This window comes from Parus major, chromosome 4 (genome assembly GCF_001522545.3).
Source record: "Parus major isolate Abel chromosome 4, Parus_major1.1, whole genome shotgun sequence".
Lineage (NCBI taxonomy): Eukaryota > Metazoa > Chordata > Aves > Passeriformes > Paridae > Parus > Parus major.
In genome coordinates this window covers 1,576,025-1,594,474 of record NC_031771.1, presented here as the reverse complement: position 1 = coordinate 1,594,474, position 18,450 = coordinate 1,576,025, and the positions used below count along the sequence as shown (strand labels likewise).

The 18,450-nt window shown below is 48.4% G+C and overlaps 1 protein-coding gene across 4 annotated transcripts in view; it reads right to left on the bottom strand.

Moving 5' to 3' along the window:
* LOC107203094 (methylenetetrahydrofolate dehydrogenase (NADP+ dependent) 2 like) overlaps window positions 1-18,450 on the bottom strand; it is a 60,836-nt gene that overhangs the window by 9,812 nt on the left and 32,574 nt on the right. For 2 of the 4 annotated variants that reach the window (XM_033513377.1, XM_033513376.1), the window contains 2 exons: window positions 17,698-17,850; window positions 17,248-17,400 (listed from right to left, as the gene is read on the bottom strand). In XM_033513377.1, coding sequence (XP_033369268.1) covers window positions 17,346-17,400; window positions 17,698-17,850 — 208 coding nt within the window. In that variant the 3' untranslated portion in view covers window positions 17,248-17,345. Of the gene's footprint in view, window positions 1-16,756; window positions 17,401-17,697; window positions 17,851-18,450 lie in introns of those variants that run through there. The other 2 variants (XM_033513375.1, XR_004496843.1) reach the window with 2 other exon arrangements.

Below are 18,450 nucleotides of genomic sequence, written 5' to 3'. Positions count from 1 at the left end.
CACGGACACTTCTTTGTTTCACCTTTCTGTAATGCGCTTTGTTTCACAGCGCCTGCCTTCGCATCCGGCATCCCCGCGTGCGGCTTTCACCATCCCCTCCTCCACGTGGAGGATGCCTCTTGGGATAAGGCTGGCACACACCTTAAGAGCCAGTTTTCCAAGAGGCCTTGCAGCATCAATGGGGTCATTGTAAGGCAGGCTCATTGCATCCCACAGGTCCCGGTAGGAGCGACAAGTCTGTGCAATGCTGAGAGGCAGCGCTGGTTGGGCAACAGAGCATCACGGGCTGCTGGCCTCGATTTCAGCCGGGGTGAACCGGCACGCCCAGGGCAAGGCGCCCGTGGATTTGTGCCCCTTGGCACCCGAGCAGTGAGCAGCCCCCTGCATGCTTGGACACTTCAGGATCTTTTTCTTTAGCAAGTGTAACGAGAATATGAGGAAATACCTTAAGAACTCGTGCAAAAGACTTGCTCGCTTTTATTACCTTGCACCGCCTTAATAACCACCCTTGGAGAAAACCTCTCTTTACAAAGTACAGAGGCTCAGCTGAAATCCTTCCTGAAGCCCTTGCAATGTCTCGAGCATTCATCTCCCCTTCTGGGACAGAGCAGCGGACTCACAGCAGTGATTATTGCAAGGGTACGGACCGAGCCGTGTCCGTCAGTGTGTCCACCACTGATGATGCATAGCGCTTTCTGTGAACAACCTGCCCTTTTTCATTTAGAGAGGAGAAAACACAGCTTCAATGGATGTTTTTCTGTGGTGTCTGTTTTCCTCACGGGGACTTGCTGTACAAGAACACACGTGTTCACAGCAATGAACTGCAACTTTATCTGTGTGTTTTCACACGACTAAAACCAGACGTGGCAAGTGTCTGTACCACTTACTTTAGCTGGCTTCTGTGGGACTTGCACCCTGTTTTATGTAGTGCTGCTGTGGGCATGGATCTGCGTTGGTTTCATCTCCTGAAAACTAGGAAAATTTGGAAAATCACCATCTTTTCTTGCTAAAAAGTATTTTTGAAATGGAAAGAAAATCATTCCTAGTCTTGCACTGATGCAGTTGCCACTGTTACACGCATGAGCCAAGTAACAAAATGCAGCAATTTCATAAATTCTTGGGAAAATCATCCAGAACTTTTCAAACAGCATGAGCACACGTGTCAGCATGGCTGCAAGCAGACTTAGATACAGCAAGCTTTCACTGCACAAAATGAGAGATGCTCAATACTTTCAGAAGGTCAGACATTAGTTGGAATGCACCTCACTCTTGACAGCATTTTCATTTGAACTACACAAGATTAATATTAAGTTCCCAAAAGGATATAAAAGGAGTGTAGATGTGGAACTGGAATTACAGCTCAGCAGTGGGCTTTGCAGTGCTGGGGGAATGGTTGGAGTCAATGACCTTAGAGAGCCTTTCCAACCTAAATGATTCCATGATTTTGTGAAAATCATAAATGGTAAAAATCTTGGGCCTCATGGGAACGACAAATGTCCTAAGAAGGGAATGTATTTTTAACTGGAATACGTAGATGCAATCATCTGGAGGAAATGGAGCAAAGAAAAACCTTGAGCCAAATTACTCCATTTAAAGGTCAGTTTCAAATTTGCCACGAATGGGAGGGATTAATTAAACAACCAGTCTCTCCTATAAACTATGAAAGTTCAAATTCTGCACCCAGGGCTGAAAGTGGCCTATGGCTCTTCCTGTAAACACAGCATGAGGTCAAAGTTACTGGACAACATAGATGTTTTGCTATTAAAAATAAAAGAACAATTTCCCAAGTTCACCGATTCCTTTGCCAACTTCTTGGGTCAGCATGAACCAGCAATTTAAAAAAGAAAGAAAAAACCCCCAAGCAGCTAATTCTCATCCATCTCAGAAGATGGCACTGAAAAGGGAGACAGGTCTCCCAGTTCACGCTGCATTCCTCCCTAAAGGGCAGTTTTTAAAACGTTATCCTCCTGGCTTGTATGACTTTGCCATTACTCTCCCCTGGGCAAATCCTGAACGGCTCAACACATCTCACGGGCAGCAAGAACTTCTTAATGCTCAGCTGGTGATTTCCCTTTCCTAATTACAGCCCAGTGCTCCATGCTGAGTGATTTCTTAGCCTCCCAGGGGTTGAAGCCTTTCTCATTTGTGGAGTCTTTCTGTGGCTTCTGCCTTTACCTGGTGCTGAACAAACCCATGCCCTTGCTGAGAATGCTATCAAGCCAAGTCCCCCCCTGCCACTGTCCCTATATCTATTAATTGTTTCTCCTTGCTTTGGGGGAACTGTTTAGAGCAATTCCATGGAACAGAATAACAGAAGGACAAAGCTTGAAGCAAAGGGGATTTCCCCACAGCATGCAGTAGGTTGCAAGCAAGCTGGGAGAACAGCAGCCCCTTACCCATCAGTCCTGTGTGCTGTCCTGTCCATCAGCACCATATATAATAATATACAGTCACCTCTTCCACTGAGCATTTCTCGTTCTCCAGGGACAAGGATTAAGCGCTGAGAGACTGAACATGTCCAAAGATGAAGACTGCTTTCCCTGACAAGTCACCATGGGCACACACGGGTGTTATCATTTATGCCCTGAAATCTCTACATGGCAGCATGCTCCTGGTGGGTGAGTGCATGGCCCACCCACTGGATGGCTCTGCTCAGAGAGTGCCACCCACCTCACTGCAGTGAAATGAGAGCAAACCCACTGTGATGGGGAGCGGTGTGACTCACCAGCTGCTCTCAGGCTTTCTGCACAGCAGTCCCTCCTGACTGTGGGCTCTCCATCTCGACCTTCCATGCCTCTCCTGTACCCCTCATGGAGACAGCTAGTGCCAGCATGGGGAAGACAAGAGGAAGACACTGTCAGTGAGAAGCACGGCATCAGCCTCTAAGGCCTGCACTAAAGCCTGAGCAGTATGTGCTGCACACACATCACCAGCAGAACCCCTGACTCTTCACTGCTCCATCTGGGAATCCTGGCTGTGACACGCCTCAGCTGCAATGGCTTCAATCCCTCTGGCAAATTTGTTTTGGTCCTTGATAAATACTTCACTCCTGTACCTCAAGCATATAGGAGCAGAGGAAGGGCTGACCAGTGAGCTGTTCCCTGGCTGTGCTTGGCCTGCTGAATCCAAAGCAGCACCGAGCTGTGCCTCGCCCCGTGCTCCAGGCCCTGCCCCACCACTGGGACTTCAGCTGTCCACAGACTCCACGTTTTGGCTGCAACACAGCAGTGGCTGTCACCTGCACGCCAGCCATGCTCCCTGGACAGGAGGAAGGTGTCATTAGGGATGATGGAGTAAACAGCTTAAACCAGCTTAGCCAGCACATGTTCCAGAAACCAAATCTAGGAAAGAGCCACAGGTCTCCAAGTGTATTTGTTTGGCCTCGTAACCAGCGCTAAGCATTGTAGCAGATGTGCTTAGTGGAATTCCCCCATCCACTAGCATTATGGGACACTCCCACTACTGTTCTGATAATTCTGATAATTACTGTTAATCATTACTATTACTGAAGTGACCAAAAAAAAAAAAAAAAAAAAAAAGGCTGTGAGGGTCAGGCCTTTATTGTGCTGGCTGTTTGGCTGTTGTCATTCAGAGGTGATGAGACAGTCTGCCCCAGGGAGCTATAAACACAGGTGCCCAATTCTTCGCTGCAGTGACATTTCAAACTAGGACACTGTGGTCCCCAGTGAAGCTCTCCTACAACTCCAGCAAAAATAATCCGTGGCACTCCCTCCAGCTCTCATCAGCTGGGAGCCAGACTGGATATCATCTCCCTGCCTGCAGGTAGATACAGGTAGAACGGAAAGAAGCTGATCGGGAACACTCTGACATTGCAACACCCAACAACACATTTCCATTCGGTGTTTTCCCTGACTGGGCCCAACCTGCTATAAAACTCCATATTCTTTGATCTCCAGTGAATTCAGTACCACCAACTCCTGAGAGCCCATGAGTCACAGGCTATGTGGAAACCTCTGGGGTTTGGTTTGTGAATGACCAAGACTATGTGAAATCATTGTCTAGTCACCTTCTCCTCCCATCAATGGTCTGAACATCATCTCAGGTATCCAAGTCTCCCTGGTCACCGTTCCTAGGTCACGCACGGAAGAAATGGATTAGCTAACTTTGCCACAGACTGGGTACTGGCTGGAAGCCACAGGGAATCACTGTAGGCCTCTGTGGGGCTGAGAAGGGCAGGAAGAGCTCCTGCAAAGGTGGAAATCATCTGCCTACAAGGCTGATTTTCCCTCCCATTTATGCAGGTCAGGCTGCTGTCAGCTACCAGGACAGCAGGAGACAGACCCCTGTTCTCTGGTCAGAGCTGGCTGCTCCCCAGCCTATCTCAAGAGTGCAGCCTGGATTCCTCCCACACAAAAAAGGAAAATAAAAAGTGTTCAGCGCCTGCATGTGTCTCTGCTCTCTCAGCAAGGGGCTGTGGGTTTGGCTAAAGGGAGGTGAAGGGCCCAGGCTCCAGGGAACTTGTCCTGTCTCTCCATCCATGGGCACAGAGGGCACTGGTTGTTTGAGGTGCAAATAGGAGAAGGGATGAGACAGGAATCCATAACTGGATGTCCCGGGGGGGAGGTGGCAGTGGCCAGCTGGCTGACTGGGACACTTCCCGGATAACTACTCCGTGTGGTATCTACACATCCACCCCCTCGTCCTCGTTCCTGAAGCTTAGTGTTATTTAAGAGAGGCAGGAGATTTCCTTTATGACACTGGGAGCGCATGCGTGTAAAGCAAGTGGGACAGGACAAAGGCCAGGGCTGGGTTCAATGAGATCAGCAATGCTATTAAATTAACAACAGCACTAAGCTGTGCCTGGCAGTTCTTGACCAAGTCTCCTGCAGCCAGGGTCTTGGTCCTTCATGTAGGAAATAAAGGGCTAGGGAACGAGGATGACTTCACCAAGGCTGCTGACTACAAATTTGGTCTCTGCAAGTTGTTAAACTTCTGAACAACAATAGTTCCTCCATAGGATCTTCAGCAGATAGCCCTGAGAACCCCTTTTTGGTGAGGCTGCACATCAGATGCTCAGGATAAGACTCTTGTGGGCCCTGACTTGAAGTGTGACTACAAACCGAGGTCACCCCCTGAAGCATCACACACTCACTTTCCAGCTCCACACCCGGATTAAGCTACCCTGCCCAAGCCCAGCACACAAGCAGCCTGACATCAGCCTGAAGCCCATTAAGCCGGCACAGGAGACAACCTGTCTCAGGTGAAACATGCCAGACCTGAGAGCCTGTGCAGAGCACAGCTCTGCTCTTCTGTCTCCATCCTTCCTCCTCAACCCATCCCCCTGTTTTGTTCCCGTAACATTCCCCTTTGTGCACCAGGAGGGGCATTTCCAGGAAGAGCTACAGTACACAAAGCTCATTACCCATCTTTGCAAGCCAGCCCCTTGAAAGGGCACACAGGTTAACTACGCTGAACCAGAGATCTCTGTGCAAGCCTTTTCCCAGTGCCCCACGCTGCACCTTATGCAACGCGCTGCGCACAGTTAATTACAGCCGAGCAGCTCTGACCGCCGCGCCGCATCACGGGAGCCGCGCTGCTCGTGTCAGAACTGCCTTTTACGCAGATCTGAGTAACACTGGAGCCTTTGGGCAACGGCCTTCGATTGTTTACATGGTTCCCATAAACAGGATATCACCGATTTGTAAATATCCTGTTAGAAGCCCCTCAGCTGCACTTGACCAGTTTGATACATGCCCGTCTGCAGTAAGGCTGTCTCTCCGTCCTACGGCTTCGCTGGTAACGTTGCACAACCCGTACTGACCACGCGTAGCCTCTCATGGTACAGACCAAGACTTCTACTTCATGGCTTCTGCAAATTGCTTCTGGACTTGGTGCATTAGGAGAGCATTTGCTGGGGATTTTATGTCAATTTTTACTGATGGCATTATTTACCAGAGACTTAGGCTGTGTAGCTGTCACTGTGGTAGAGAAGGCAAGGGAGCTCCACTGATACAAATGCTTGTTGCTACATCTTACCTAGAGGTAGGGTTTTTTTTCTCTTTCATATAAACAATCCATTCCAGCTGAATGAAGACAGGGACACACGGAGAAAAACCTAAATTTTCCTGTGAGTTTCTTCAGTGTTGGAAATAGGGTTTTTTGATGGTCTATATTTAGATACCTGTCTGCAATTTGCAAATTTTCTGCAGTAAATCGAGAGATGCCTTTCAAAAAGAAGTCCTAACACCAAACTGATGTTTTGGCAGTGCATCTCAGGACAGAACCTTCTAGCAGAGCTAGAGACAATCTCAAAGGTCCCCATCAGCTAAAGAGTTTGTTAAAAGCAAGGTACACCTATCCTGGTTGGCCCATATTTGAGTAACTGGGTAGCCAGCTCTGAGGGATGGAGGAATTGCTTTCATGCAGAGGGAAGCTCCAGCATGGAAGCAAACAGAAGAGCAATGCTAAGAACTCTTGGTGTAGAGGTACAAGCACCGAGTTGAGTCACTGCTCATTCACATGTGAACAACCCACTACTGGGAGCGTGCTGATGCCAAGTAGTCTGACAGGACATCCTTAGCTCCAAAAACAAGTGCCTTGAAGAACTGTAACTCCAGGCTACAATCATGGCAGCATCAGGTCAGATGCCAGAAAAGCATTCAGCTACTTCCCCCAGACTTTGGCTAAAAGGGCAAGACCCATATGCTATATCACAAGCAAGAAAAAACTGGAACAAGTCTCATTTCAGTCTGATTCCCAGCACAACCTTGGCAGTGATCCCAAAACCTTCATAGATAGGACACCATTTTCTACCCCTCTGCTCCTGTGAGTGACACAGACTGCTCTGGTGTCATCCCTACTGTCACCTGGAAATGTCAGGCCTGTGTTACACCCCTCTCACCCGTCATTAGCACCCCTGGAACAGCGACAGCCACACCTGAAATAGATGTTCGCTGTAAAGGAAATCATAAGGAGCTGGCTCAATTTAAAACAAGGGGGAAAAGGCAGCAGTGTGAAGTCCTGACCCTTCTTGCTCTAAGGTAGATCACTGCATACTGCACTATGAACTCAGCTGGGATCCAGATTGCTCTGCAGATAGAGCAGGAGGAAGCTGTAACTTACACCCACTACAACTGTACCTACAGCCAAGGAACGAGATAACTAAATGCCCTTGGGGAGATATGAGAGGCATTTGAAGCATAAAAATTGCTTACCTTTCCCTTACCAGGCAGGCAGATAAACACAAATGTGTCTGTTCAATAGTGCCTGAAAGTCTGATGCAAGCCTCAAAAGCAGAGAAAATTAAGGCTTAGAATAAACCATGGTGCAAGGATGTGCATCCCCGGTGACAGAAACATTCCCCATCACCTCCAAAATAAGCAGTTCCAGAGAACTGCATGAGTTGGCAGAGATCATGGGCCCAGTGAGCGTGGGAGAGCAGAGGCCAGTGCTTCTGTGCAGGACACGGAGCCTGCGTGCTTCACACGGGCATTCCCAGCTTCCCAGGTGCCGTGTTCAGACTTTCAGTCACGTGGCTGCTGGGACACTCACACACACACAGAGCTTACCGCATGCTGACGGAGGGTGGGAGCAATTTGCTTTACTGCTCCTGCCAAAAGCCTCTATTACTATATGTTATGAAAGCTCTGGAGAGGCAAAACATTCTTAAAACCACTTTCTTAAAATTAGTAACACCCGAAACTCCCCCCAGTTGTTTATTGATGGCAGGGCTGAAGGAGGCAAGGAGCAAAAGCCAAAGCAGAGGCAGAGAAGGCTCCACTTTCTCTGCAGCGTGTCAGGCCAAAGGAGTCTCTGGATAATTTCAGCTGGCTGCTGAAATGTTGCCTGCTTCCCCTAGAGATCACACTGGGAGCAAGACTGGTTTTCCATGTACAGATGCAGTGTTAGGTATGAACTAAGCATTGGTTTACCATAACCCAGCACCTCTGAACTACCTTCAAAGTCTGTAACACTTTGATCCCCATGGCATCCTTGTAGCTGTTTTGGATGTTTGTCTGATGGCACAGCATCTCTAACTTATCAAAAGTGTGCAGAGGCAGGGACTCCTACTTTTGTCCCTGTGCTCCACTCCCGCCCTTGTAATGGATTTCATTTCCTCAGTGGATGCTGAGCCAGAGCAGCACTGTTGCCTCCCAGGCTCCTGTTCCTGGTGCTGCAGTCCTGATCCATACTGTGGGAGAAGGGAAATTTAAACATGACCACGGAGAGAGATTCAGGAGGGGAAAACCATCGGGTCATTATATTCCCATGCCATGACCTCTCTGTCCCTTGGGCCCGCCTCCCCTGGGACACATCAGACCTGGTGCACAGCAGGCTCAGCCCAACAATCTGTGCTATTCCCTTTGCTGCTTGCTCACCCTCAGCACAGGTGAAATTCAATGTTTAGCTCTTTGCTGCTTTACAGAAGAGACAGGAGCCATGCTCAAGCCTCTAAACTAACAGGTCACCTGAAACAGATAAAGCTGCTTTTGTAACATCTCACTCTCTGTGATATGAGGAAAGCTCTACTTGGACTTCTTTGGCAGTGACTCACACTAAATCCTACAGAACTGTAATTTTGTCTTATTTATATTAACTGCAATTTCTGCCAATGATCACTTTTGCATTCTGCACAGGACCATAGACCCTGGGGGAATTTGCATGTGGAAAGGACTGGACCAGAGCTCTGGTGCAGAGAAAGATTTCACAGGCCCCGATCTGCACCTTCTGCATACAGACCTGCCCCTGTGCCACAGGCTGCAGGAGGGACAAGGCAGGGGGCACAGGGGGTCCAACCCTCCCCCACATTGGTGGGGTTTGGGTTTCCCTGAGTCCTTTGAAAGATAATGGAACGTTTTCTGCAGGGCTTTCTGCACATGTACTGATCTGCATGAACACAAGCTCTGGGTCAACAAAGATTATTTTTATGAGAAATAAGGACAAACTTGCTGTTCAACATTACCAAACCACCCGATATCTCAGGCACAGCCTCAGCTCTTCATCAGCACAAGGTGTGGTATGCACATTAAAGTCGGAGATTTTTTATCTGACACATACAGGGCTCCTCTGTCAATATTTGACCGTGTTTTTCCATGTCACCTGGACAATGATCACAGAAAATATCATTTGGTATAATAGGAATTCAGCACGCAGCTTAAGTGCTGAAGGAAGGATGTGCAAATAATGAAGCAATGCACAGTCTTAAACAAATGTATTCCAGTGTTTGGAAGACAAAGGGAATTCGTCTCCCTTCTGTGTCATGTTCTCTTTTAATGCACACACACAGAACTACTTGTACTGAGGGAGGGCAGCAGCCTCACTTCAATTCACTGAAATTATGGACAATGCACAGTCCCAGGAAGCCCGTGGCAGCCCAGGATTTGGACAGGCTTTACCCAAATTGTGCCTACACACACAAACACACACACACTGGCCAAGTGCCCCTGAGTTTCCTCCTCCACCCAGGGTTTTTAACCTTCAAGTACCATTCAAAGCACACTTACATCTCTGAGTGGCTGTCACTGAGGGTCACGTTGGCTTGTTTCTCTCACCTTGCTCTTCTTATGTATCATGGTACTTCTCACTCAAGAAACCAGCACGAACAAATAGGAATTTTTAAGAATCCCACAGCACTCAAAAACGATAAACTCCTAAATACCCCCGGTCTGAAGGTGGTGCAAACAGCCTGAGCCTGCACCCACTGAAGGCAACAAATGCTTTATTACAGCCTGCAGCAGGGATTGGAGTTAGGCCAGAGCTGATTGGGAAAATCACAGAGCCCTACTTCATGATTAATTGTCTTGAAAAGCCTTTGGTGGAGGCCTTCTGCCGGTGCATTTCACAAATCCTTAATGGCTTAAAAAACAATCAAACTAACCCTTACTCAGAACCATCTTATATGATGCTGCTGGACCCTCTTAAAGTCCTTTCAGGCTGTAGTTTGAAAATGGAACCCAAATTACACGAGACCACCTGCTGGTGTGGGAAGGCACCTCTTTCGGGTAGGCCAGGAAGGATGAGGCTGATAAGAACACCACTGGGCCAGAAGGAAAAGGTCAGGGAGGAATGCAAAGGGACACCCAGCTGGGTCAGACCACCCCCAAATTCCTCATTGTCACGCTGAGGTCACAGACATTTCTGTGCAGGTCTTGCAGTGTGTGTGTGTTGGTGTAAGGTCATGCCATCCCCTGCGTCACTCTCCATTCTTCTTGGGAACAATCAGGAAGAAACTCCTAGTGTTTCTTGGCTCCTGCACACACTTTTCACGCACAGGGGAGCACCTAGCCCATAGAGAACATTTTTTTCCCGCTGTAATCTTGATGGAAAACGTCGTTAGTGATGGAGAAAGGAATTCAGGAGACGGCTGAGAAGTGCCCCAGGGAGAAGTTTCATATCTATTTGCACAAGAGACATCGTCAACATGCCACCAAGGAAGTCAAGAGAAGCATTCATAAGGCAAGGGGAAAGGGCAAGAGAATTTCCTCTCTTTCAGTTCCTTGGGAGTCCTGCCTGTGTTTCAGGACATCAGTTGCATGCCCTGGAAGGGCACTGCTTTGACAGCAGCAGCCTGCCCTGCAGGAGTCATCCATCCTGACACACAAAGCTACCAAAGCACCATGTCAGAACTACAAAGACTTACACCCAAAAACTCCTGAGATGCTGACTTCCCAAAAATCACAAACACAGACAAGGCCACTCGGAGGCCCTCCTTGAGCTGCCCTTCCTGAAGAGCATCTCCCCCAGGAACGCCCATGAACACGCAATGCCGTAGCCGTGAAAAGAAGGGGAAAAGCACAGAATTCTCAGCCCAATCCTGCATGTTGTGGCACGGCACTGTAACTCAAGGTTCCGCTCCCCCACCCCGTGTCACTGACTCATCCCGCCCTGCTTCCCCTGCCCAGATGTGGCTGCTGCTGGCACATCAGGGCTGCACTCTGGGGAAGAGCTCGGATCCTCCGTGTGGCCAAGCTGCCACAGCTCCCTGTGAGGCCCAGCCTTTGCCCCACAGCCTTTGAGTTGGGCACTGGCACCTATTGAGGCAGCTTCCCACAACAGTGCTCACGGCCAAATCCGCTGCCGCGCTCTGTCAAACCGAGGCAGGAATCAATAAAATGCCGTTTGTCCTGGGCTTTGCCAGAACAATGGGACACAAATGGACTCAGCCTTACGTACTGAAATGATGTCAAACAAATTAGCTCTGCCCGAGTTACTCAGACATGCTTGCAAAGACATTCTTGCCCTGTCCTCTCGTGTCTCAAGCCTGGCTGTGCGGTTTGCCAGAGGGAGCTGTGGGGAGGCCTCTCTGCACAACAGCCTTGGATGAGGAGGAGGAAGGAAGGGCTCTTGCATTCCCTGTGCCCCCCAAACAAAAAAACCTGAATCACCATTTCTAAAAAGGCAAAGAGCATAACAGATTTGGAGCGACAGGGCACATGCTCTCGCAGATGTGTACCTGGATTGTAATGTCCCCCCCTCGGCTTGGGAATCTGAAGGTGATGGCAGATGAACTGGCACATGGCAAGAGTGCTCCAAAATCTGAGCTCCCAGCAACAATTCAGGCCTGAGGCAGCAGGTGTGGAAACACAGCTCTGGGCTCACAGACATACCCTGCCTCGGAGGCTGCCCCATACTGGGCACCCCAGGCTGGCTCAGCCAAGGGCAATGCTGCCACACCACATTTTGGCCAGCAAACACACCTGGCATTTGAATATCAGGTATCCAAAATGCACTAAACTGTATTTTTGCTTATTAAAAGACAAAATGCCTTCATAAAAAAATGCCACTAGGGGATCTATACAAGGAAACTTCTGTGCCAATATTCACCAGATAAATTCAACAAGAAGTTTTGATTAAAAATTAGCATTTAAGTGACTCAGTCTTAGACATGGAATCAAAACCTCACCTTTGGATACCTTTAACCTTTTTATGAATTAGAAAACTGAGCCCAGAGCCAAGGTAGGTGACCATTCACAGATGGCTCTAATTTCACAATAGGGCAAAACCCCCAAATCATGAAATGGAAAACTCCCCCAGAGTGGCTATGCAAGACACACCTCGACTACCAAGCTCAGCTCATCCCAAACTGCTCCAGAGAATAAGCATCAAAAGCAGTTTTAACCCTAGTATGTCTGTGAAAATGTGTCTCATAGACTATTTTTATGTTTATACTTATGAAAAATGGAAGTAGAATTTTAATTTGACTGAGCAACCTCTCATTTAGAGGTTTGCTTGCCCACAGGCCACAGGCTTCATACCAAGTCAAACCCTGCTCTCAGACCAAGTGCCCCAGCTCCCAACCCCGGCAGCCTCACAGAGTGAGCTCTTCCCAGCTGTGCAGCCAAGAGCCAAAAGGGCCCAGTGCTCCCAAACCAGCCCAGTGAACAGTTCCCTCCCTTGCACACCTCCTCCAGCTTGCCAAGGTCTCTCACAGAACCTGCTCTTGCTTCCAACTCAGTTCAGCGAGAGTAGGAACAGCCCCAAGTCTAGTCATAGTACAAGATTTTATTGCTGTCATGATAATTAATGACTACTTACACTGAGATTTTAATGACTACCTGCACTTTTTTTTGTTTCCTTCCTAACTGGGTCATAAAGGAGGAGTCCTGGATTTGCAGTACAACAGGGACCTCTACAGGCGTTCCCCTGCTCCGAGCAAGGCCCGGGAGAGCTAAGAGCAGCCACACCAGAGCTCAGTGACACACAGACCGTGGGGCAGCCAGCACTGGGTTCTGTGCCAGCACTCTCTGAAATCAGCAGGGCTGTCAGCACCCTGCCTATGACAAGGCCAGAGCTGACTGAATCCAGCCCTCAGATGATTTATCTGCATCCTGCAGCATGGCCGGTTTCAAACACTTACACTTTGCCACGATACGTTTCAGAATAGCTCTAAAACTTAAAGCACAAACAGAAAATCTGCACTCATATCACACGAGAGAACTGAAATGAACATTCAAAAAGAAACTTGTGCTGTTTGTCACCAAAGCTGCATTTTACCAAATCTGACCTGTCTTTCCCCTCTCACAACACTTACTGTGTTAATGATCTATCCAAGCACCATTTCTTAAAAGAACTCACAGAAGAATGATCTACTTTTAAAAAAAGTTTCATGTCTCTCCATCATGTGACTTTAATTCCTCCTTGTTTTAGTTCTTCAGAGAACATCATTCTTAAAGCCTTGCTTCCTTGGGATGGTCTAAAGGCAATCCATGAAGAACTGGAACCTTCAGGGGTGACAGGAGATGTTCTGAACTTAATTGTGAAATCAATTACATTGCCAAATTCTTGTGGGATGCTTTGCCACCTACAGTGTATTTCATGAACCAGAAATGAAATAACACATATAATGGGTGTAAAGAATTACAAAGCTCTAAGATACTGCTGAGAGGAAAATTATTTTTTTGGGTCTGATTTTTGGTTTGGGGTTTTTTTTGGAGGGGGGAGAGAGTTGGGGTGGGGTTTTGTTTTGGTTTCTTTTTCTTGCCTGAAGTTGAGAGGCACTAGGAAGTAAGCAGTTCCACAGCTAGTTCTTAGTACACAAACACAAGGCAGGACTGCACTGCTGCAGCAGCATGAATCAGATTTGCACTTTTACTGTAAGTGGCATGGAGAAGGCCTGCTGTGTCATTATCCAAATAGACTGTGGGTTACTACGGATAAGAGAAAATCTCCAAGGAAAAGCTGTCTCCCACCTGCCTGCCAGCCACCAGCATGCCCTGGCAGGCACACAGGACAGGGACACTGCACACCCAGAGCATCAATCCAGCTCCTTACACTTCCCTGCAAAACCAAAGGTAGTGTCTTTAAAGCCATCTTTTTCCCAGACTCAGATCTCACTGTTTGAAGCAGACCTTGCTGGGATCAGGGAAACTGCAGGCCACCCACACACCTGATCAGAAAATGGGAGTTGAACTCAGGGAAGAAGTTCAGTGGCAGCCCAGCACACCTGCACAGTGGCTGCAGATGCCAGTGAAGCAGGTTCAGGGCTGGGTGGCTTAAGGGCAATTCAGCTTGAGAGATGTGCTGCAGGAAAAGCCAGTGTGGTTCCACCAGCCTGGATCATTCACAGGGCAAGTGCTGTGTCCTTCAGAAAGGAAGACCCCGGTCCAGCTTGGCCCTGCTGAGCTGTTGCTCCTCACAGCTGAGGCAGCCCTGCCTAAAAGTCACACAAATGCAGGGGCTCCTCTTGAAATGACAGTTTTTGGCACGTGCAAGCTGGAATGGGAAGGAGAAGCTTACAACTCTCTTAATTACACCACTACAGAAAGAGTCTGAGCCTGATAAATGAGCTAGGAAAGATGATCCTGATCCTTTGACGGGCCAGTTCTGCAGGAAATTCAGCACTGTAAGCAGCAACACACCATTCCAGGCTGGCAGCATCTGTCACTTATCAAGGCAGGGCTCAGCAGGGCTGACTCCTTTAAGCGATCTGAGGCCATGCAGGTTCCCTCAGCCAAACTGCACCGTGAGTCAGTCCTGCAGCCATGCCTCACACACAGCTGGGGCTGCTCTGGGTTCCCTCAGCCAAACTGCACCGTGAGTCAGTCCTGCAGCCATGCCTCACACACAGCTGGGGCTGCTCTGAGGCTCTGCTTCTGCAGGATGGGCACACAGCACCCAGGTGGTGAGGAACCCAGTGCTGGAAGCCATGATACCACTTGGATAAAGAAAACTAAGATAAATCAAGCATCTTTTCCTTCCTGCCTTCCTTCCCTTCTTCCCACCTTCATCTTTCCATTTATTCTCATTCTGCCCCGACACAAAGTCTCATTCTGCATGGCATGGGCTTATCTGTGTTTCACTCTCCAGTTTTTCTTCCACTAGCAGAAAAATATCAGCAAACTCTCACTTCCAAAGCTGCCTTGGGCCTGAAAGCCAACTACAAAACAATATTTCGCTATTTAGTCTCCTGCTAAATTGTGACCCTCAAGCAGAACTTCCTTTTCATGTATATGTAACTAAACATTGAAAAAATCAGGTCAGTGTATGCTGCTGTAGGTACAAAATGGCTCACTGCAGAGTAAACACCACTGAAGAGGCACTTGCATATCCTGCAGGGCACCTGCTTGGCCTCTGGTACACCAAGGGCATAACAAACATCAGCAAGAGGACATGCAAACCAAATGCATCTCTCTCCAACAGTTTTCTCTGGGCAAGGTGAAGTCCAGTAGCTCAGAACTTCTGTGACAAGTACCCCCCGAGGCAGTTGTGCAGGGGGTGCATCTGCTCCAAGACAGCCTCTGCCACGGAGAAGGGCTGGTCCTCGGGAAGTGGATCCAACACTGCAGTGGAGGAGCGCAGGAAGAGACAACGCACTGGGGAGAGGGAGATGCACTCATGTGACAAAAGCTCCAAGGCTTTTCATCCTTTGGATATTCAGCTCTACAATTTTCTCCAGAGACCAAGGAGAAAGTTCTCTCACTTGTGTCTTCTTAATAACGTGCACATTTTAAATTCCCATGTGAGATGGGTGAAGGGTGGGTTTTGTTTGTGAGGATGTGCAGATTCTAATTTACACCTAACTGCCCTCTCATCACCAATGTGTGACAGAAAATGTTAGGGCCACTACTGAGAGCTGACTTGAAGACTGTGAAGAGCACAAGTTATCAAGCAGTGGAACCTAAGAAAAGGTCAGAAGAATGGAAAGGAGCAAACAAGGCAAAGATCTGACTGGAGATGAAGAAGACAAAAAGGCTGAGAGTTGGAAAACGCTGGTGTCAATGTGCAGAGGAGAGGCCTGGTGTCCATCCACTGCTCACCAGCAATCCTTTTTGTGTGTGCATATGCTGCTTGCTCCCTCTGTTACATGGGATTCCAAGCAGTGTGTGATGTGCTGTTTTATTTACTGCTATCACAGAGCAAAGATGGCTCAGGTACTGATCAGGATCCCCACATGCGAAGCCCCCTGAACTTCAGACCATTCGAGTGCCACACACACACCTTTACCCTTCCAAAGCCCACCCTTCATACACATTTCAGCATTGTCACCGTAGCCTCACAAACAGAGAGCTTTTACAACAAACAACATGCATCCTTGTTGTGAAAATTAACTCACATAACAAAGAAACTGCGCTTTCAGCAGGGCACCTGAATTTAGGAGCCAACATTGCCCCACAAGGTCTCAAAGCACCAGCTGCCTTTCTCTGGTAGGTGGCTGAGCACAGCAGATGAGCCTACAATGTGCAACAGCTGAAATGAAAATCTCTGAGAGCCATCTCTAGTCGCATCAGCGCTGGCAAACACTCCAGTGAGAAGTCCCAGTTAGTGCCACCATCTTCAGAACCAATTTTCTTCCCTTTTCCTTGAACCAAATGTGTGTACCTTCCCAATTCTTTGTAGATAAGATGAATAGAACCAAACATCCGATATGGAATCTGTTAGTCCAGGGTGGAACTGAATTCCTAAAATCATTTCTTTCTTATTTGAGTGGTCACATTGTGCCCATAATGTGCAAACAGAACAGAGAAAGTGTGCTTCCTGGGAAAAGCTGTATTGAAGTTACACAATGAAATTCCAGCTTGTCTAGCAATTCAAGTCTTGTGCAGAAATCAGGGTGCAGCATGGCAATGTTCTACCTGAAATTCCATGGAACTGAGGAGCTGCTACAGGATGTTTGGGAAGAGGAGAGGCCTTGGTCACGAGCACACTCCATAATCCATGTTGAGAAAGGCGTCTGGCTACTTTTCTTCTGAAAACAGTAAGAACTTGCCATGCCCAGAGGTGTCAAGGTCTAATTTTCCAGGAATTGCCTACTCTCCATGTTCTAATTTAAGGAAGGTTTCGAGACCCAGACATTTTCCTCGGTCCAAAGCATTTTTTGTCCTTTATGGCACCAGAAGCCCATCCTTGGCCCAGCACACCAAAGGTAACTGCTGGGTTGGGAGAGCGCTGTTCATCCACACACAGCCAGCAGACACCAAAATCAGAACCCAAATGCTTTGTGGTCAGCGCATGATGCCCAGAACACAGCTCCACTGTGAGGGAGGTGGTGCTTATCCTCCAGAGGAGAAAAAAGAAGAAAAAAAACAAAACAAAACCAAACAAAAGACACAAAAGACCAAAGCAGAACACTGTACGAGCACTTGAAATGACTGAAAACAGCTAAAACCAACCAGTCCTCCCCACGGCAAGCACCGGGCACAGGACAGTGCCGAGAGGCCTGCCAGCGTCCTCGGCTGCTCGGTCCTGAGCACGAGCCACCCTCACCCAAGAGAGGAAGTCTTTCTTCAACAACACACAGAGCCTGTCAGTCCTGCGGGAGCTCCCTTGGCGCGCTCCTCTGCCGCTCCCTCGAGTTCGTCTCGTCAGGCAGGCCGGGGTACCTGTCCGATGGCGCGGGGGGCCTTGCTCCTCAGCAGGCAAACCGGTGAGTCTTCCAGCACAGCGCCTCACAACGCCGTCTCGCCCACGCACACTTTGTAGGGGGATTTCAGTTTCCTGCATCTAAAGCGGACACCGTCACGGGATTTGTATCAGCCAAACCTGAAACTGCAGCAGCCTGCGCAGAGCCAAAACCTAATCCACTAAGTCACTCACTCACTCAGCCCAGAGGAACCCCACGTTTCAGACACGTGCACCGCTGGCCCCACTGGCAGATCAGAAATCACAGGTATAGAGTGTTAGTTCCTTTAAGATCATACCACAGATTAGTAGCAAGCAAAAACATAATCCCAGTGCCCTCACAACTCTGCCCGCTGAAATTCAGACCAATGCAATCAGAAGGTTCCAGATTTCCCGTACCTCTTTCTTACATAGTAGTAGATGATGGCGAGTATTCCGCTTGTCAGTATTCCTATGCCAATTCCCACTGCAATGTAGCGCTCATAGGAATTATGTGCATATGAATTTAGTGTTAAATGTTCACACCTCTCTCCATTATAACCTGCAAGGCACCTACAAAATAAATACACATCATGCAAAAATTATTCAGGACTCGTTTGGCTTTCTATTTCAAAATGTGTTAGTTTTCATCAGTTTTAAACAAATCACAAGACATCTAAACAAGCAAAGGCTGAGCCTGGTGCTCACTCAGAACCTCTTCCCTCCACCAAGACTACCAGTCATCCCAGTTTATCTAGTTTCAAGCTAGCTTGAGTACTGCAGGCACAGCAGCAATGCAGTCTTAACTCCCCTCGTCGTGCAGGGTGTGGACCAAGAGCCCTGTGCTCTGCTGATCCTTGGCTGCTGTAATGTCTCCAAAGGCCAAGGCTGCCCACTGTGCATCCCAGAGAACTCTAAGGACACTGTGGTCCTGATTGGTGGCTGTGGAATAAGGGAGTTGTAGCTGGTATGTTGGAAGGTCCTGTTCCCTTCTTAGTACTTACTGTGAACATCTATTGATTCCTCTACTACTTCCTCCAGCACCAGCTGTGATTTGAGATGGCACCATGGCAGTGACCTACAAAGCTGTGAAGTCCCCCTCTCCCTTCCTCAGTTTTACAAACCAGCACAGTGCTCCAGCCTTGTTGGCAGTCCTGAGGCGCCACAGCACTC